General features: G+C 45.6%; 1 protein-coding gene across 1 annotated transcript in view; it reads left to right on the forward strand.

Annotated features, from left to right (window-relative positions):
* The window catches only part of kcnn3 (potassium intermediate/small conductance calcium-activated channel, subfamily N, member 3), a 129024-nt gene that overhangs the window by 100471 nt on the left and 7940 nt on the right, over positions 1 to 20613 (forward strand). The window contains exons 8-9 of the mRNA XM_071396533.1: positions 5563 to 5690; positions 6311 to 6380. Of these exons, the coding sequence (XP_071252634.1) occupies positions 5563 to 5690; positions 6311 to 6380 (198 nt within the window). The remainder of the gene's footprint in view (positions 1 to 5562; positions 5691 to 6310; positions 6381 to 20613) is intronic.

Genomic DNA, 20613 nt, shown 5'->3' on the forward strand with positions numbered 1-20613 from the left:
CTGGTCTTGGGGAACCACAGTGTGTGTGTGCAGGCTTTTGTTCTACCACAGCACTAACACACCTGGTTCAATGAATCAAGCTTGATTTGTTGAATGGTGTGTGTTAGAATGTGATTTGAAATGGCAGAGGCGGTGACTGTGACTCCTCCCAGGTCTCTCCTCTGACTCTCCATAAGGACAGGTCTGTGTGTGGATGAATAGTATTGGGCTGTGGAGGCTGACTCCCTAAGGACAGGTCTGTGTGTTGATGAATAGTATTGGGCTGTGGAGGCTGACTCCCTAAGGACAGGTCTGTGTGTTGATGAATAGTATTGGGCTGTGGAGGCTGACTCTCTAAGGACAGGTCTGTGTGTTGATGAATAGTATTGGGCTGTGGAGGCTGACTCTCTATGGACAGGTCTGTGTGTTGATGGATAGTATTGGGCTGTGGAGGCTGACTCCCTAAGGACAGGTCTGTGTGTTGATGGATAGTATTGGGCTGTGGAGGCTGACTCCCTAAGGACAGGTCTGTCTGTGTGGATGAATAGTATTGGGCTGTGGAGGCTGACTCCCTAAGGACAGGTCTCTGTGTGGATGAATAGTATTGGGCTGTGGAGGCTGACTCCCTAAGGACAGGTCTCTGTGTGGATGAATAGTATTGGGCTGTGGAGGCTGACTCCCTAAGGACAGGTCTCTGTGTGGATGAATAGTATTGGGCTGTGGAGGCTGACTCCCTAAGGACAGGTCTCTGTGTGGATGAATAGTATTGGGCTGTGGAGGCTGACTCCCTAAGGACAGGTCTCTGTGTGGATGAATAGTATTGGGCTGTGGAGGCTGACTCCCTAAGGACAGGTCTCTGTGTGGATGAATAGTATTTGGCTGTGGAGGCTGACTCCCTAAGGACAGGTCTCTGTGTGGATGAATAGTATTTGGCTGTGGAGGCTGACTCCCTAAGGACAGGTCTCTGTGTGGATGAATAGTATTGGGCTGTGGAGGCTGACTCCCTAAGGACAGGTCTCTGTGTGGATGAATAGTATTGGGCTGTGGAGGCTGACTCCCTAAGGACAGGTCTCTGTGTGGATGAATAGTATTTGGCTGTGGAGGCTGACTCCCTAAGGACAGGTCTCTGTGTGGATGAATAGTATTGGGCTGTGGAGGCTGACTCCCTAAGGACAGGTCTCTGTGTGGATGAATAGTATTGGGCTGTGGAGGCTGACTCCCTAAGGACAGGTCTCTGTGTGGATGAATAGTATTGGGCTGTGGAGGCTGACTCCCTAAGGACAGGTCTCTGTGTGGATGAATAGTATTGGGCTGTGGAGGCTGACTCTCCATAAGGACAGGTCTCTGTGTGGATGAATAGTATTGGGCTGTGGAGGCTGACTCCCTAAGGACAGGTCTGTGTGTTGATGAATAGTATTGGGCTGTGGAGGCTGACTCCCTAAGGACAGGTCTCTGTGTGGATGAATAGTATTTGGCTGTGGAGGCTGACTCCCTAAGGACAGGTCTCTGTGTGGATGAATAGTATTGGGCTGTGGAGGCTGACTCCCTAAGGACAGGTCTGTCTGTGTGGATGAATAGTATTGGGCTGTGGAGGCTGACTCCCTAAGGACAGGTCTCTGTGTGGATGAATAGTATTTGGCTGTGGAGGCTGACTCCCTAAGGACAGGTCTCTGTGTGGATGAATAGTACTGGGCTGTGGAGGCTGACTCTCCCTAAGGACAGGTCTGTGTGGATGAATAGTACTGGGCTGTGGAGGCTGACTCTCCCTAAGGACAGGTCTGTGTGGATGAATAGTACTGGGCTGTGGAGGCTGACTCTCCCTAAGGACAGGTCTGTGTGGATGAATAGTATTGGGCTGTGGAGGCTGACTCTCCCTAAGGACAGGTCTGTGTGGATGAATAGTACTGGGCTGTGGAGGCTGACTCTCCCTAAGGACAGGTCTGTGTGGATGAATAGTACTGGGCTGTGGAGGCCGACTCTCCCTAAGGACAGGTCTGTGTGGATGAATAGTATTGGGCTGTGGAGGCTGACTCTCCCTATGGACAGGTCTGTGTGGATGAATAGTATTGGGCTGTGGAGGCTGACTCTACATAAGGACAGGTCTCTGTGTGGATGAATAGTATTTGGCTGTGGAGGCTGACTCCCTAAGGACAGGTCTCTGTGTGGATGAATAGTATTTGGCTGTGGAGGCTGACTCCCTAAGGACAGGTCTCTGTGTGGATGAATAGTATTGGGCTGTGGAGGCTGACTCCCTAAGGACAGGTCTCTGTGTGGATGAATAGTATTGGGCTGTGGAGGCTGACTCCCTAAGGACAGGTCTCTGTGTGGATGAATAGTATTTGGCTGTGGAGGCTGACTCCCTAAGGACAGGTCTCTGTGTGGATGAATAGTATTGGGCTGTGGAGGCTGACTCCCTAAGGACAGGTCTCTGTGTGGATGAATAGTATTGGGCTGTGGAGGCTGACTCCCTAAGGACAGGTCTCTGTGTGGATGAATAGTATTGGGCTGTGGAGGCTGACTCCCTAAGGACAGGTCTCTGTGTGGATGAATAGTATTGGGCTGTGGAGGCTTACTCCCTAAGGACAGGTCTCTGTGTGGATGAATAGTATTTGGCTGTGGAGGCTGACTCCCTAAGGACAGGTCTCTGTGTGGATGAATAGTATTGGGCTGTGGAGGCTGACTCCCTAAGGACAGGTCTGTGTGTGTGGATGAATAGTATTGGGCTGTGGAGGCTGACTCCCTAAGGACAGGTCTCTGTGTGGATGAATAGTATTGGGCTGTGGAGGCTGACTCTCCATAAGGACAGGTCTCTGTGTGGATGAATAGTATTGGGCTGTGGAGGCTGACTCCCTAAGGACAGGTCTGTGTGTTGATGAATAGTATTGGGCTGTGGAGGCTGACTCCCTAAGGACAGGTCTCTGTGTGGATGAATAGTATTTGGCTGTGGAGGCTGACTCCCTAAGGACAGGTCTCTGTGTGGATGAATAGTATTGGGCTGTGGAGGCTGACTCCCTAAGGACAGGTCTGTCTGTGTGGATGAATAGTATTGGGCTGTGGAGGCTGACTCCCTAAGGACAGGTCTCTGTGTGGATGAATAGTATTGGGCTGTGGAGGCTGACTCCCTAAGGACAGGTCTCTGTGTGGATGAATAGTATTGGGCTGTGGAGGCTGACTCTCTAAGGACAGGTCTCTGTGTGGATGAATAGTATTTGGCTGTGGAGGCTGACTCCCTAAGGACAGGTCTCTGTGTGGATGAATAGTATTGGGCTGTGGAGGCTGACTCCCTAAGGACAGGTCTCTGTGTGGATGAATAGTATTGGGCTGTGGAGGCTGACTCCCTAAGGACAGGTCTGTGTGTGTGGATGAATAGTATTTGGCTGTGGAGGCTGACTCCCTAAGGACAGGTCTCTGTGTGGATGAATAGTATTGGGCTGTGGAGGCTGACTCCCTAAGGACAGGTCTCTGTGTGGATGAATAGTATTGGGCTGTGGAGGCTGACTCCCTAAGGACAGGTCTCTGTGTGGATGAATAGTATTTGGCTGTGGAGGCTGACTCTCCCTAAGGACAGGTCTCTGTGTGGATGAATAGTATTGGGCTGTGGAGGCTGACTCCCTAAGGACAGGTCTCTGTGTGGATGAATAGTATTGGGCTGTGGAGGCTGACTCCCTAAGGACAGGTCTGTGTGTGTGGATGAATAGTATTTGGCTGTGGAGGCTGACTCCCTAAGGACAGGTCTCTGTGTGGATGAATAGTATTGGGCTGTGGAGGCTGACTCCCTAAGGACAGGTCTCTGTGTGGATGAATAGTATTGGGCTGTGGAGGCTGACTCCCTAAGGACAGGTCTCTGTGTGGATGAATAGTATTGGGCTGTGGAGGCTGACTCCCTAAGGATAGGTGCTCTCGATGTGCATCTGTAAAAGTTTGTGAGTGTTGTTGGTGACAAGACAAATTTCTTCACCCTCCTGAGGTTGAAGAGGCGCTGTTGCGCCTTATTCACCACACTATCTGTGTGGGTGGACCATTTCAGTTTGTTCGGGATGTGTACGCCGAGGAACTTAAAACTTTTCGCCTTCTCCACTGCTGTCCCGTTGATGTGGATAAGGGGGTGCTCCCTCTGCTGTTTCCTGAAGTCCACGATCATCTCCTTTGTTTTGTTGACGTTGAGTGTGAGGTTATTTTCCTAGTAAAACTAAGTTTGCTGAGTAGAGTGTTGGGGGCTATTTTGTAAATGACATCGCCGAAGTCAAGGATGCGTGGGATAGTCAGTTTTACGAGGGTATGTTTGGCGGCATGAGTGAAGGAGGCTTTGTTGCGAAATAGGAAGCCAATTCTAGATTTCTTTTTGGATTGGAGATGCTTAATGTGAGTCTGGAATGAGAGTTTATAGTCTAACCAGACACCTAGGTATTTGTAGTTGTCCGCATATTCTAGGTCAGAACCGTCCAGAGCAGTGATGCTAGTTGGGCGGTTTTGGATTGGAGATGCTTAATGTGAGTCTGGAATGAGAGTTTATAGTCTAACCAGACACCTAGGTATTTGTAGTTGTCCGCATATTCTAGGTCAGAACCGTCCAGAGCAGTGATGCTAGTTGGGCGGGAGGGTGTAGGCAGCAATCGGTTGAAGAGCATGCACTTAGTTTTACTAGCATTTAAAAGCAGTTGGAGGCCACGGAAGGAATGTTGTATGGCGTTGAAGCTCGTTTGGGGGTTTGTTAGCACAGTGTCCAAAGAAGGGCCAGATGTATACAGAATGGTGTTGTCTGCGTAGAGGTGGATCAGAGAATCACCAGCAGCAAGAGCGACATCATTGATATATACAGAGAAAAGAGTCGAGAATGATAGTTGAAAAGAGTCGAGAATTGAACCCTGTGGCACCCCCATAGAGACTGCCAGAGGTCCGGACAACAGCCCCTCCGATTTGACACTCTGAACTCTATCTGAGAAGTAGTTGGTGAACCAGGCGAGGCAGTCATTTGAGAAGCCAAGGCTATTAAGTCTGCTGATAAGAATGCAGTGATTGACAGCGTCGAAAGCCTTGGCCAGGTCGATGAAGACAGCTGCTCAGTACTGTCTTTTATCAATTGCGGTTATGATATCATTTAGGACCTTGAGCGTGGCTGAGGTGCACCCAGATTGTCTAGCCCAGCTGATTTGTAGGGATCCAGATTTTGCACTCTCCCTATGGACAGGTCTGTGTGGATGAATAGTATTGGGCTGTGGAGGCTGACTCTACATAAGGACAGGTCTGTGTGGATGAATATATTGGGCTGTGGAGGCTGACTCTACATAAGGACAGTGTGTGACTGACTGTATGTGAGCAAATGTGTGTGGAGGGACAGAGAGAGTAGGGACTGTTGTACTCTCCAGGGGAAGAGAAAAACAGAGGAGTGAGTTGAAGGAAGAAGACATTGTCTGTGTGTGGAGGGAGAGGAAGAGAGATAGAGACTGAGAACGAGAGAGAGGAAGATGGAGAGAGATGGGGCCGGGGAAGAGGCCGGGTAGATCTGCTGCCTGACTCCGTTGCCAGGGGCTACCTGTTGCTAAAGTGTAACTGTGTGTGTGTGTGTGTGTTCTCTCCGTGCAGATAAAAAATGCTGCGGCCAACGTTCTGAGGGAGACTTGGCTCATCTACAAACACACCAAACTACAGAAGAAGATTGACCACTCCAGAGTCCGCAAACACCAGAGGAAGTTCCTGCAGGCCATCCACCAGTGAGAGCACACACACATCACATCTCTGACCCGCAGCCCTCAATACACCTACATGTATTATCAACCCAGACATATTGTCTAGCCTAGGTCTCTGTGGGTAGTTCCAGGACAGGAAACACTGCATTGTGATTGGTTGACAGGGCTGACCCAGCATCATTATGAGAAACATCCTGATAGACGTGTTTACCTATTTCTAGCTAGCTCATCCATGATGAATGAAAAACGTCATTGACCATGCAAACAGTGGTTAACTTGTGTTAATTAGTTGTAGAGGTTGGCTAGCTAGTCTGACACCTGTCTAGACTGACATGAAAATAGATTAGACAATGATGGGTTTATACCAGCTCTGAAAGCCGAATGGAACTCCTGTCCAGTGAATGGTGCTAACTGAAGCTTTTGGACCAGTTGGCTTCTACTGTATGTACTTCCTGGTCTGGTCTATGCTGTCTAATTCTAGAATCTGATGCTATACACCTGCTGCTAACCTAGCTGGGCTAATAACTGTTACCTGGCTGTGACCTAGCAATTCTCTGGCTTAACTCTTTGTGGATGCATCATCGATGTGTGTGTGTCACAGTGTGTAAGTGTGTGTCACAGTGTATGTGTGTGTTATTTTGCAGACTGCGTAGTGTGAAGATGGAGCAGAGGAAACTGAGTGATCAGGCCAACACTCTGGTGGACCTCTCAAAGGTGACACACACACACACACACACACATAGAGCAATGTCAAATGCTGAAATCTATAATCATACAGGATATTGTTTACCTCTGCCACTGACTGGTGTCTTTGTGTACATGGACACTTCCGGATACAGAAAGCACCTCCTCCAAACAGCTAGGCTGTCCATAACAGCTGGAACGGAGCAGTAGCTCGCTAGTTACTTTGCTTTAGTCTTACTGTACTCAGGCCTGCAATCTGAAGGCCATGTACTGTTAGTCTATGTACGTGGCTGAGACTGACAAATATCAGTGCTACTAACTTGCACTTATATCCAAAGCTGTCCAAGCATGATACGAGGGAGGGGCTGGTATTTAAGAAGCACACAAACACACACACACACACAAACATACAAACACACACACACACACACCACATGCAATACCCTCTGACACACATAACTTTGCCACCGAAATATATCTCAGCATTCTGCTGTTTCCATTCTGACCCGTCTGTTTCTGTGGCTTTGCATCTCCTAGCAACCGGAACAAGTGTTAAAAATGGGATGACAGAGAGAGAAAACGAGAGAAGAGAGGAGAGAGGGAGGGCGTGTGAATGCGTGAGAGAAAGAAAAAGAGAAAGAGAGAGGGTGGTTCAGTGTGTAGGTGGTGTGTGTGTGTGTCTCTGTGGATCAGTGCCTTCTGCCACAAATATTTTCAATCGGCCACTCTTTACCATGGTTACGCTGCTCCGATGGGCGATGGAGGGATGGTCTATCTACCTGTACTCTCTCTCTCTCTCCTTTCTTATTCAGCCTTAACTCTCTCTCTCTCCTTTCTTATTCAGCCTTGACTCTCTCTCTCTCCTTTCTTATTCAGCCTTAACTCTCTCTCTCCTTTCTTATTCAGCCTTAACTCTCTCTCTCTCCTTTCTTATTCAGCCTTGGCTCTCTCTCTCTCCTTTCTTATTCAGCCTTGACTCTCTCTCTCCTTTCTTATTCAGCCTTGACTCTCTCTCTCTCCTTTCTTATTCAGCCTTGACTCTCTCTCTCCTTTCTTATTCAGCCTTGACTCTCTCTCTCCTTTCTTATTCAGCCTTGACTCTCTCTCTCTCCTTTCTTATTCAGCCTTAACTCTCTCTCCTTTCTTATTCAGCCTTGACTCTCTCTCTCCTTTCTTATTCAGCCTTGACTCTCTCTCTCCTTTCTTATTCAGCCTTGACTCTCTCTCTCTCCTTTCCTATTCAGCCCTTGACTCTCTCTCTCTCCTTTCCTATTCAGCCTTAACTCTCTCTCTCTCCTTTCTTATTCAGCCTTAACTCTCTCTCTCTCCTTTCTTATTCAGCCTTGACTCTCTCTCTCTCCTTTCTTATTCAGCCTTAACTCTCTCTCTCCTTTCTTATTCAGCCTTAACTCTCTCTCTCCTTTCTTATTCAGCCTTGACTCTCTCTCCTTTCTTATTCAGCCTTAACTCTCTCTCCTTTCTTATTCAGCCTTGACTCTCTCTCCTTTCTTATTCAGCCTTAACTCTCTCTCCTTTCTTATTCAGCCTTAACTCTCTCTCTCTCCTTTCCTATTCAGCCCTTGACTCTCTCTCTCTCCTTTCCTATTCAGCCTTGACTCTCTCTCTCTCCTTTCCTATCCTATTCAGCCCTTGACTCTCTCTCTCTCCTTTCTTATTCAGCCTTGACTCTCTCCTTTCCTATTCAGCCCTTGACTCTCTCCCTCTCCTTTCTTATTCAGTCTTGACTCTCTCTCTCTCCTTTCTTATTCAGCCTTGACTCTCTCTCTCTCCTTTCTTATTCAGCCTTAACTCTCTCTCTCTCCTTTCTTATTCAGCCTTGACTCTCTCTCTCCTTTCTTATTCAGCCTTAACTCTCTCTCTCCTTTCTTATTCAGCCTTGACTCTCTCTCTCTCCTTTCTTATTCAGCCTTGACTCTCTCTCTCTCCTTTCTTATTCAGCCTTGACTCTCTCTCTCTTTTTTCTTATTCAGCCTTAACTCTCTCTCTCTCCTTTCTTATTCAGCCTTGACTCTCTCTCTCCTTTCTAATTCAGCCTTAACTCTCTCTCTCCTTTCTTATTCAGCCTTGACTCTCTCTCTCCTTTCTTATTCAGCCTTGACTCTCTCTCCTTTCTTATTCAGCCTTAACTCTCTCTCCTTTCTTATTCAGCCTTAACTCTCTCTCCTTTCTTATTCAGCCTTGACTCTCTCTCTCACCTTTCTTATTCAGCCTTGACTCTCTCTCCTTTCTTATTCAGCCTTGACTCTCTCTCTCTCCTTTCTTATTCAGCCTTAACTCTCTCTCTCTCCTTTCCTATTCAGCCCTTGACTCTCTCTCTCTCCTTTCCTATTCAGCCTTGACTCTCTCTCTCTCCTTGCCTATTCAGCCCTTGACTCTCTCTCTCTCCTTTCTTATTCAGCCTTGACTCTCTCTCCTTTCCTATTCAGCCCTTGACTCTCTCTCTCTCCTTTCCTATTCAGCCTTGACTCTCTCTCTCTCCTTTCCTATTCAGCCCTTGACTCTCTCTCTCTCCTTTCTTATTCAGCCTTGACTCTCTCTCCTTTCCTATTCAGCCCTTGACTCTCTCTCTCTCCTTTCTTATTCAGTCTTGACTCTCTCTCTCCTTTCTTATTCAGTCTTGACTCTCTCTCTCTCTCCTTTCTTATTCAGCCTTGACTCTCTCTCTCTCCTTTCTTATTCAGCCTTAACTCTCTCTCTCCTTTCCTATTCAGCCCTTGACTCTCTCTCTCTCTCCTTTCTTATTCAGCCTTAACTCTCTCTCTCTCCTTTCCTATTCAGCCCTTGACTTTCTCTCTCCTTTCCTATTCAGCCCTTGACTCTCTCTCTCTCCTTTCTTATTCAGCCTTGACTCTCTCTCTCTCCTTTCTTATTCAGCCTTGACTCTCTCTCTCTCTCCTTTCCTATTCAGCCATTGACTCTCTCTCTCTCCTTCCTTATTCAGTCTTGACTCTCTCCTTTCTTATTCAGCCTTGACTCTCTCTCTCCTTTCTTATTCAGCCTTGACTCTCTCTCCTTTCTTATTCAGCCTTAACTCTCTCTCTCCTTTCTTATTCAGCCTTGACTCTCTCTCTCTCCTTTCTTATTCAGCCTTGACTCTCTCTCTCTCCTTTCTTATTCAGCCTTGACTCTCTCTCTCCTTTCTTATTCAGCCTTGACTCTCTCTCTCCTTTCTTATTCAGCCTTGACTCTCTCTCTCCTTTCTTATTCAGCCTTGACTCTCTCTCTCCTTTCTTATTCAGCCTTAACTCTCTCTCTCCTTGCCTATTCAGCCTTGACTCTCTCTCCATTCTTATTCAGCCTTGACTCTCTCTCTCTCCTTTCTTATTCAGCCTTAACTCTCTCTCTCTCCTTTCCTATTCAGCCATTGACTCTCTCTCTCTCCTTTCCTATTCAGCCTTGACTCTCTCTCTCTCCTTGCCTATTCAGCCCTTGACTCTCTCTCTCCTTTCTTATTCAGCCTTGACTCTCTCTCCTTTCCTATTCAGCCCTTGACTCTCTCTCTCTCCTTTCCTATTCAGCCTTGACTCTCTCTCTCTCCTTTCCTATTCAGCCCTTGACTCTCTCTCTCTCCTTTCTTATTCAGCCTTGACTCTCTCTCCTTTCCTATTCAGCCCTTGACTCTCTCTCTCTCCTTTCTTATTCAGTCTTGACTCTCTCTCTCCTTTCTTATTCAGTCTTGACTCTCTCTCTCTCTCCTTTCTTATTCAGCCTTGACTCTCTCTCTCCTTTCCTATTCAGCCCTTGACTCTCTCTCTCCCTCTCCTTTCTTATTCAGCCGTAACTCTCTCTCTCTCCTTTCCTATTCAGCCCTTGACTTTCTCTCTCCTTTCCTATTCAGCCCTTGACTCTCTCTCTCTCCTTTCCTATTCAGCCTTGACTCTCTCTCTCCTTGCCTATTCAGCCCTTGACTCTCTCTCTCTCCTTTCTTATTCAGCCTTGACTCTCTCTCCTTTCCTATTCAGCCCTTGACTCTCTCTCTCTCCTTTCCTATTCAGCCTTGACTCTCTCTCTCTCCTTTCCTATTCAGCCCTTGACTCTCTCTCTCTCCTTTCTTATTCAGCCTTGACTCTCTCTCCTTTCCTATTCAGCACTTGACTCTCTCTCTCTCCTTTCTTATTCAGTCTTGACTCTCTCTCTCCTTTCTTATTCAGTCTTGACTCTCTCTCTCTCTCTCCTTTCTTATTCAGCCTTGACTCTCTCTCTCTCCTTTCTTATTCAGCCTTAACTCTCTCTCTCCTTTCCTATTCAGCCCTTGACTCTCTCTCTCTCTCCTTTCTTATTCAGCCTTAACTCTCTCTCTCTCCTTTCCTATTCAGCCCTTGACTTTCTCTCTCCTTTCCTATTCAGCCCTTGACTCTCTCTCTCTCCTTTCTTATTCAGCCTTGACTCTCTCTCTCTCCTTTCTTATTCAGCCTTGACTCTCTCTCTCTCTCCTTTCTTATTCAGCCTTGACTCTCTCTCTCTCCTTTCCTATTCAGCCATTGACTCTCTCTCTCTCCTTCCTTATTCAGTCTTGACTCTCTCCTTTCTTATTCAGCCTTGACTCTCTCTCTCCTTTCTTATTCAGCCTTGACTCTCTCTCCTTTCTTATTCAGCCTTAACTCTCTCTCTCCTTTCTTATTCAGCCTTGACTCTCTCTCTCTCCTTTCTTATTCAGCCTTGACTCTCTCTCTCTCCTTTCTTATTCAGCCTTGACTCTCTCTCTCCTTTCTTATTCAGCCTTGACTCTCTCTCTCCTTTCTTATTCAGCCTTGACTCTCTCTCTCCTTTCTTATTCAGCCTTGACTCTCTCTCTCCTTTCTTATTCAGCCTTAACTCTCTCTCTCCTTTCTTATTCAGCCTTGACTCTCTCTCCATTCTTATTCAGCCTTGACTCTCTCTCTCTCCTTTCTTATTCAGCCTTAACTCTCTCTCTCTCCTTTCCTATTCAGCCATTGACTCTCTCTCTCTCCTTTCCTATTCAGCCTTGACTCTCTCTCTCTCCTTGCCTATTCAGCCCTTGACTCTCTCTCTCCTTTCTTATTCAGCCTTGACTCTCTCTCCTTTCCTATTCAGCCCTTGACTCTCTCTCTCTCCTTTCCTATTCAGCCTTGACTCTCTCTCTCTCCTTTCCTATTCAGCCCTTGACTCTCTCTCTCTCCTTTCTTATTCAGCCTTGACTCTCTCTCCTTTCCTATTCAGCCCTTGACTCTCTCTCTCTCCTTTCTTATTCAGTCTTGACTCTCTCTCTCCTTTCTTATTCAGTCTTGACTCTCTCTCTCTCTCCTTTCTTATTCAGCCTTGACTCTCTCTCTCTCCTTTCTTATTCAGCCTTAACTCTCTCTCTCCTTTCCTATTCAGCCCTTGACTCTCTCTCTCTCTCCTTTCTTATTCAGCCGTAACTCTCTCTCTCTCCTTTCCTATTCAGCCCTTGACTTTCTCTCTCCTTTCCTATTCAGCCCTTGACTCTCTCTCTCTCCTTTCTTATTCAGCCTTGACTCTCTCTCCTTTCCTATTCAGCCATTGACTCTCTCTCTCTCCTTCCTTATTCAGTCTTGACTCTCTCCTTTCTTATTCAGCCTTGACTCTCTCTCTCCTTTCTTATTCAGCCTTGACTCTCTCTCCTTTCTTATTCAGCCTTAACTCTCTCTCTCCTTTCTTATTCAGCCTTGACTCTCTCTCTCTCCTTTCTTATTCAGCCTTGACTCTCTCTCTCTCCTTTCTTATTCAGCCTTGACTCTCTCTCTCCTTTCTTATTCAGCCTTGACTCTCTCTCTCCTTTCTTATTCAGCCTTGACTCTCTCTCTCCTTTCTTATTCAGCCTTGACTCTCTCTCTCCTTTCTTATTCAGCCTTAACTCTCTCTCTCCTTTCTTATTCAGCCTTGACTCTCTCTCCATTCTTATTCAGCCTTGACTCTCTCTCTCTCCTTTCTTATTCAGCCTTAACTCTCTCTCTCTCCTTTCCTATTCAGCCATTGACTCTCTCTCTCTCCTTTCCTATTCAGCCTTGACTCTCTCTCTCTCCTTGCCTATTCAGCCTTAACTCTCTCTCTCCTTTCTTATTCAGCCTTGACTCTCTCTCCGTTCTTATTCAGCCTTGACTCTCTCTCTCTCCTTTCTTATTCAGCCTTAACTCTCTCTCTCTCCTTTCCTATTCAGCCCTTGACTCTCTCTCTCTCCTTTCTTATTCAGCCTTGGCTCTCTCTCTCTCCTTTCTTATTCAGCCTTGACTCTCTCTCTCCTTTCTTATTCAGCCTTGACTCTCTCTCTCTCCTTTCTTATTCAGCCTTGACTCTCTCTCTCCTTTCTTATTCAGCCTTGACTCTCTCTCTCCTTTCTTATTCAGCCTTGACTCTCTCTCTCTCCTTTCTTATTCAGCCTTAACTCTCTCTCCTTTCTTATTCAGCCTTGACTCTCTCTCTCCTTTCTTATTCAGCCTTGACTCTCTCTCTCCTTTCTTATTCAGCCTTAACTCTCTCTCCTTTCTTATTCAGCCTTAACTCTCTCTCTCTCCTTTCTTATTCAGCCTTGACTCTCTCTCTCTCCTTTCTTATTCAGCCTTAACTCTCTCTCTCCTTTCTTATTCAGCCTTGACTCTCTCTCTCCTTTCTTATTCAGCCTTGACTCTCTCTCTCTCCTTTCTTATTCAGCCTTAACTCTCTCTCCTTTCTTATTCAGCCTTGACTCTCTCTCTCCTTTCCTATTCAGCCCTTGACTCTCTCTCTCTCCTTTCCTATTCAGCCTTAACTCTCTCTCTCTCCTTTCTTATTCAGCCTTAACTCTCTCTCTCTCCTTTCTTATTCAGCCTTGACTCTCTCTCTCTCCTTTCTTATTCAGCCTTAACTCTCTCTCTCCTTTCTTATTCAGCCTTAACTCTCTCTCTCCTTTCTTATTCAGCCTTGACTCTCTCTCCTTTCTTATTCAGCCTTAACTCTCTCTCCTTTCTTATTCAGCCTTGACTCTCTCTCCTTTCTTATTCAGCCTTAACTCTCTCTCCTTTCTTATTCAGCCTTAACTCTCTCTCTCTCCTTTCCTATTCAGCCCTTGACTCTCTCTCTCTCCTTTCCTATTCAGCCTTGACTCTCTCTCTCTCCTTTCCTATCCTATTCAGCCCTTGACTCTCTCTCTCTCCTTTCTTATTCAGCCTTAACTCTCTCTCTCCTTTCCTATTCAGCCCTTGACTCTCTCTCTCTCTCCTTTCTTATTCAGCCGTAACTCTCTCTCTCTCCTTTCCTATTCAGCCCTTGACTTTCTCTCTCCTTTCCTATTCAGCCCTTGACCCTCTCTCTCTCCTTTCTTATTCAGCCTTGACTCTCTCTCCTTTCCTATTCAGCCATTGACTCTCTCTCTCTCCTTCCTTATTCAGTCTTGACTCTCTCCTTTCTTATTCAGCCTTGACTCTCTCTCTCCTTTCTTATTCAGCCTTGACTCTCTCTCCTTTCTTATTCAGCCTTAACTCTCTCTCTCCTTTCTTATTCAGCCTTGACTCTCTCTCTCTCCTTTCTTATTCAGCCTTGACTCTCTCTCTCTCCTTTCTTATTCAGCCTTGACTCTCTCTCTCCTTTCTTATTCAGCCTTGACTCTCTCTCTCCTTTCTTATTCAGCCTTGACTCTCTCTCTCCTTTCTTATTCAGCCTTGACTCTCTCTCTCCTTTCTTATTCAGCCTTAACTCTCTCTCTCCTTTCTTATTCAGCCTTGACTCTCTCTCCATTCTTATTCAGCCTTGACTCTCTCTCTCTCCTTTCTTATTCAGCCTTAACTCTCTCTCTCTCCTTTCCTATTCAGCCATTGACTCTCTCTCTCTCCTTTCCTATTCAGCCTTGACTCTCTCTCTCTCCTTGCCTATTCAGCCTTAACTCTCTCTCTCCTTTCTTATTCAGCCTTGACTCTCTCTCCGTTCTTATTCAGCCTTGACTCTCTCTCTCTCCTTTCTTATTCAGCCTTAACTCTCTCTCTCTCCTTTCCTATTCAGCCCTTGACTCTCTCTCTCTCCTTTCTTATTCAGCCTTGGCTCTCTCTCTCTCCTTTCTTATTCAGCCTTGACTCTCTCTCTCCTTTCTTATTCAGCCTTGACTCTCTCTCTCTCCTTTCTTATTCAGCCTTGACTCTCTCTCTCCTTTCTTATTCAGCCTTGACTCTCTCTCTCCTTTCTTATTCAGCCTTGACTCTCTCTCTCTCCTTTCTTATTCAGCCTTAACTCTCTCTCCTTTCTCATTCAGCCTTGACTCTCTCTCTCCTTTCCTATTCAGCCCTTGACTCTCTCTCTCTCTCCTTTCTTATTCAGCCGTAACTCTCTCTCTCTCCTTTCCTATTCAGCCCTTGACTTTCTCTCTCCTTTCCTATTCAGCCCTTGACTCTCTCTCTCTCCTTTCTTATTCAGCCTTGACTCTCTCTCCTTTCCTATTCAGCCATTGACTCTCTCTCTCTCCTTCCTTATTCAGTCTTGACTCTCTCCTTTCTTATTCAGCCTTGACTCTCTCTCTCCTTTCTTATTCAGCCTTGACTCTCTCTCCTTTCTTAATCAGCCTTAACTCTCTCTCTCCTTTCTTATTCAGCCTTGACTCTCTCTCTCTCCTTTCTTATTCAGCCTTGACTCTCTCTCTCTCCTTTCTTATTCAGCCTTGACTCTCTCTCTCCTTTCTTATTCAGCCTTGACTCTCTCTCTCCTTTCTTATTCAGCCTTGACTCTCTCTCTCCTTTCTTATTCAGCCTTGACTCTCTCTCTCCTTTCTTATTCAGCCTTAACTCTCTTTCTCCTTTCTTATTCAGCCTTGACTCTCTCTCCATTCTTATTCAGCCTTGACTCTCTCTCTCTCCTTTCTTATTCAGCCTTAACTCTCTCTCTCTCCTTTCCTATTCAGCCATTGACTCTCTCTCTCTCCTTTCCTATTCAGCCTTGACTCTCTCTCTCTCCTTGCCTATTCAGCCTTAACTCTCTCTCTCCTTTCTTATTCAGCCTTGACTCTCTCTCCGTTCTTATTCAGCCTTGACTCTCTCTCTCTCCTTTCTTATTCAGCCTTAACTCTCTCTCTCTCCTTTCCTATTCAGCCCTTGACTCTCTCTCTCTCCTTTCTTATTCAGCCTTGGCTCTCTCTCTCTCCTTTCTTATTCAGCCTTGACTCTCTCTCTCCTTTCTTATTCAGCCTTGACTCTCTCTCTCTCCTTTCTTATTCAGCCTTGACTCTCTCTCTCCTTTCTTATTCAGCCTTGACTCTCTCTCTCCTTTCTTATTCAGCCTTGACTCTCTCTCTCTCCTTTCTTATTCAGCCTTAACTCTCTCTCCTTTCTTATTCAGCCTTGACTCTCTCTCTCCTTTCTTATTCAGCCTTGACTCTCTCTCTCCTTTCTTATTCAGCCTTAACTCTCTCTCTCTCCTTTCCTATTCAGCCCTTGACTCTCTCTCTCTCCTTTCCTATTCAGCCTTAACTCTCTCTCTCTCCTTTCTTATTCAGCCTTAACTCTCTCTCTCTCCTTTCTTATTCAGCCTTGACTCTCTCTCTCTCCTTTCTTATTCAGCCTTAACTCTCTCTCTCCTTTCTTATTCAGCCTTAACTCTCTCTCTCCTTTCTTATTCAGCCTTGACTCTCTCTCCTTTCTTATTCAGCCTTAACTCTCTCTCCTTTCTTATTCAGCCTTGACTCTCTCTCCTTTCTTATTCAGCCTTAACTCTCTCTCCTTTCTTATTCAGCCTTAACTCTCTCTCTCTCCTTTCCTATTCAGCCCTTGACTCTCTCTCTCTCCTTTCCTATTCAGCCTTGACTCTCTCTCTCTCCTTTCCTATCCTATTCAGCCCTTGACTCTCTCTCTCTCCTTTCTTATTCAGCCTTAACTCTCTCTCTCCTTTCCTATTCAGCCCTTGACTCTCTCTCTCTCTCCTTTCTTATTCAGCCGTAACTCTCTCTCTCTCCTTTCCTATTCAGCCCTTGACTTTCTCTCTCCTTTCCTATTCAGCCCTTGACTCTCTCTCTCTCCTTTCTTATTCAGCCTTGACTCTCTCTCCTTTCCTATTCGGCCATTGACTCTCTCTCTCTCCTTCCTTATTCAGTCTTGACTCTCTCCTTTCTTATTCAGCCTTGACTCTCTCTCTCCTTTCTTATTCAGCCTTGACTCTCTCTCCTTTCTTATTCAGCCTTAACTCTCTCTCTCCTTTCTTATTCAGCCTTGACTCTCTCTCTCTCCTTTCTTATTCAGCCTTGACTCTCTCTCTCTCCTTTCTTATTCAGCCTTGACTCTCTCTCTCCTTTCTTATTCAGCCTTGACTCTCTCTCTCCTTTCTTATTCAGCCTTGACTCTCTCTCTCCTTTCTTATTCAGCCTTGACTCTCTCTCTCCTTTCTTATTCAGCCTTAACTCTCTCTCTCCTTTCTTATTCAGCCTTGACTCTCTCTCCATTCTTATTCAGCCTTGACTCTCTCTCTCTCCTTTCTTATTCAGCCTTAACTCTCTCTCTCTCCTTTCCTATTCAGCCATTGACTCTCTCTCTCTCCTTTCCTACTCAGCCTTGACTGTCTCTCTCTCCTTGCCTATTCAGCCTTAACTCTCTCTCTACTTTCTTATTCAGCCTTGACTCTCTCTCCTTTCTTATTCAGCCTTGACTCTCTCTCCATTCTTATTCAGCCTTGACTCTCTCTCCTTTCTTATTCAGCCTTAACTCTCTCTCTCTCCTTTCCTATTCAGCCATTGACTCTCTCTCTCTCCTTTCCTACTCAGCCTTGACTCTCTCTCTCTCCTTTCCTATCCTATTCAGCCCTTGACTCTCTCTCTCTCCTTTCTTATTCAGCCTTAACTCTCTCTCTCCTTTCCTATTCAGCCCTTGACTCTCTCTCTCTCTCCTTTCTTATTCAGCCGTAACTCTCTCTCTCTCCTTTCCTATTCAGCCCTTGACTTTCTCTCTCCTTTCCTATTCAGCCCTTGACTCTCTCTCTCTCCTTTCTTATTCAGCCTTGACTCTCTCTCCTTTCCTATTCAGCCATTGACTCTCTCTCTCTCCTTCCTTATTCAGTCTTGACTCTCTCCTTTCTTATTCAGCCTTGACTCTCTCTCTCCTTTCTTATTCAGCCTTGACTCTCTCTCCTTTCTTATTCAGCCTTAACTCTCTCTCTCCTTTCTTATTCAGCCTTGACTCTCTCTCTCTCCTTTCTTATTCAGCCTTGACTCTCTCTCTCTCCTTTCTTATTCAGCCTTGACTCTCTCTCTCCTTTCTTATTCAGCCTTGACTCTCTCTCTCCTTTCTTATTCAGCCTTGACTCTCTCTCTCCTTTCTTATTCAGCCTTGACTCTCTCTCTCCTTTCTTATTCAGCCTTAACTCTCTCTCTCCTTTCTTATTCAGCCTTGACTCTCTCTCCATTCTTATTCAGCCTTGACTCTCTCTCTCTCCTTTCTTATTCAGCCTTAACTCTCTCTCTCTCCTTTCCTATTCAGCCATTGACTCTCTCTCTCTCCTTTCCTACTCAGCCTTGACTGTCTCTCTCTCCTTGCCTATTCAGCCTTAACTCTCTCTCTACTTTCTTATTCAGCCTTGACTCTCTCTCCGTTCTTATTCAGCCTTGACTCTCTCTCTCTCCTTTCTTATTCAGCCTTAACTCTCTCTCTCTCCTTTCCTATTCAGCCCTTGACTCTCTCTCTCTCCTTTCCTATTCAGCCTTAACTCTCTCTCTCTCCTTTCTTATTCAGCCTTAACTCTCTCTCTCTCCTTTCTTATTCAGCCTTGACTCTCTCTCTCTCCTTTCTTATTCAGCCTTAACTCTCTCTCTCCTTTCTTATTCAGCCTTAACTCTCTCTCTCCTTTCTTATTCAGCCTTGACTCTCTCTCCTTTCTTATTCAGCCTTAACTCTCTCTCCTTTCTTATTAAGCCTTGACTCTCTCTCCTTTCTTATTCAGCCTTAACTCTCTCTCCTTTCTTATTCAGCCTTAACTCTCTCTCTCTCCTTTCCTATTCAGCCCTTGACTCTCTCTCTCTCCTTTCCTATTCAGCCTTGACTCTCTCTCTCTCCTTTCCTATCCTATTCAGCCCTTGACTCTCTCTCTCTCCTTTCTTATTCAGCCTTAACTCTCTCTCTCCTTTCCTCTTCAGCCCTTGACTCTCTCTCTCTCTCCTTTCTTATTCAGCCGTAACTCTCTCTCTCTCCTTTCCTATTCAGCCCTTGACTTTCTCTCTCCTTTCCTATTCAGCCCTTGACTCTCTCTCTCTCCTTTCTTATTCAGCCTTGACTCTCTCTCCTTTCCTGTTCAGCCATTGACTCTCTCTCTCTCCTTCCTTATTCAGTCTTGACTCTCTCCTTTCTTATTCAGCCTTGACTCTCTCTCTCCTTTCTTATTCAGCCTTGACTCTCTCTCCTTTCTTATTCAGCCTTAACTCTCTCTCTCCTTTCTTATTCAGCCTTGACTCTCTCTCTCTCCTTTCTTATTCAGCCTTGACTCTCTCTCTCTCCTTTCTTATTCAGCCTTGACTCTCTCTCTCCTTTCTTATTCAGCCTTGACTCTCTCTCTCCTTTCTTATTCAGCCTTGACTCTCTCTCTCCTTTCTTATTCAGCCTTGACTCTCTCTCTCCTTTCTTATTCAGCCTTAACTCTCTCTCTCCTTTCTTATTCAGCCTTGACTCTCTCTCCATTCTTATTCAGCCTTGACTCTCTCTCTCTCCTTTCTTATTCAGCCTTAACTCTCTCTCTCTCCTTTCCTATTCAGCCATTGACTCTCTCTCTCTCCTTTCCTACTCAGCCTTGACTGTCTCTCTCTCCTTGCCTATTCAGCCTTAACTCTCTCTCTACTTTCTTATTCAGCCTTGACTCTCTCTCCGTTCTTATTCAGCCTTGACTCTCTCTCTCTCCTTTCTTATTCAGCCTTAACTCTCTCTCTCTCCTTTCCTATTCAGCCCTTGACTCTCTCTCTCTCCTTTCTTATTCAGCCTTGGCTCTCTCTCTCTCCTTTCTTATTCAGCCTTGACTCTCTCTCTCCTTTCTTATTCAGCCTTGACTCTCTCTCTCTCCTTTCTTATTCAGCCTTGACTCTCTCTCTCCTTTCTTATTCAGCCTTGACTCTCTCTCTCCTTTCTTATTCAGCCTTGACTCTCTCTCTCTCCTTTCTTATTCAGCCTTAACTCTCTCTCCTTTCTTATTCAGCCTTGACTCTCTCTCTCCTTTCTTATTCAGCCTTGACTCTCTCTCTCCTTTCTTATTCAGCCTTAACTCTCTCTCTCTCCTTTCCTATTCAGCCCTTGACTCTCTCTCTCTCCTTTCCTATTCAGCCTTAACTCTCTCTCTCTCCTTTCTTATTCAGCCTTAACTCTCTCTCTCTCCTTTCTTATTCAGCATTGACTCTCTCTCTCTCCTTTCTTATTCAGCCTTAACTCTCTCTCTCCTTTCTTATTCAGCCTTAACTCTCTCTCTCCTTTCTTATTCAGCCTTAACTCTCTCTCCTTTCTTATTCAGCCTTGACTCTCTCTCCTTTCTTATTCAGCCTTAACTCTCTCTCCTTTCTTATTCAGCCTTAACTCTCTCTCTCTCCTTTCCTATTCAGCCCTTGACTCTCTCTCTCTCCTTTCCTATTCAGCCTTGACTCTCTCTCTCTCCTTTCCTATCCTATTCAGCCCTTGACTCTCTCTCTCTCCTTTCTTATTCAGTCTTGACTCTCTCTCTCCTTTCTTATTCAGTCTTGACTCTCTCTCTCTCTCCTTTCTTATTCAGCCTTGACTCTCTCTCTCTCCTTTCTTATTCAGCCTTAACTCTCTCTCTCCTTTCCTATTCAGCCCTTGACTCTCTCTCTCTCTCCTTTCTTATTCAGCCGTAACTCTCTCTCTCTCCTTTCCTATTCAGCCCTTGACTTTCTCTCTCCTTTCCTATTCAGCCCTTGACTCTCTCTCTCTCCTTTCTTATTCAGCCTTGACTCTCTCTCCTTTCCTATTCAGCCATTGACTCTCTCTCTCTCCTTCCTTATTCAGTCTTGACTCTCTCCTTTCTTATTCAGCCTTGACTCTCTCTCTCCTTTCTTATTCAGCCTTGACTCTCTCTCTCCTTTCTTATTCAGCCTTGACTCTCTCTCCTTTCTTATTCAGCCTTAACTCTCTCTCTCCTTTCTTATTCAGCCTTGACTCTCTCTCTCTCCTTTCTTATTCAGCCTTGACTCTCTCTCTCTCCTTTCTTATTCAGCCTTGACTCTCTCTCTCCTTTCTTATTCAGCCTTGACTCTCTCTCTCCTTTCTTATTCAGCCTTGACTCTCTCTCTCCTTTCTTATTCAGCCTTGACTCTCTCTCTCCTTTCTTA

The sequence above is a fragment of the Salvelinus alpinus genome, chromosome 4 (genome assembly GCF_045679555.1).
Source record: "Salvelinus alpinus chromosome 4, SLU_Salpinus.1, whole genome shotgun sequence".
NCBI lineage: Eukaryota > Metazoa > Chordata > Actinopteri > Salmoniformes > Salmonidae > Salvelinus > Salvelinus alpinus.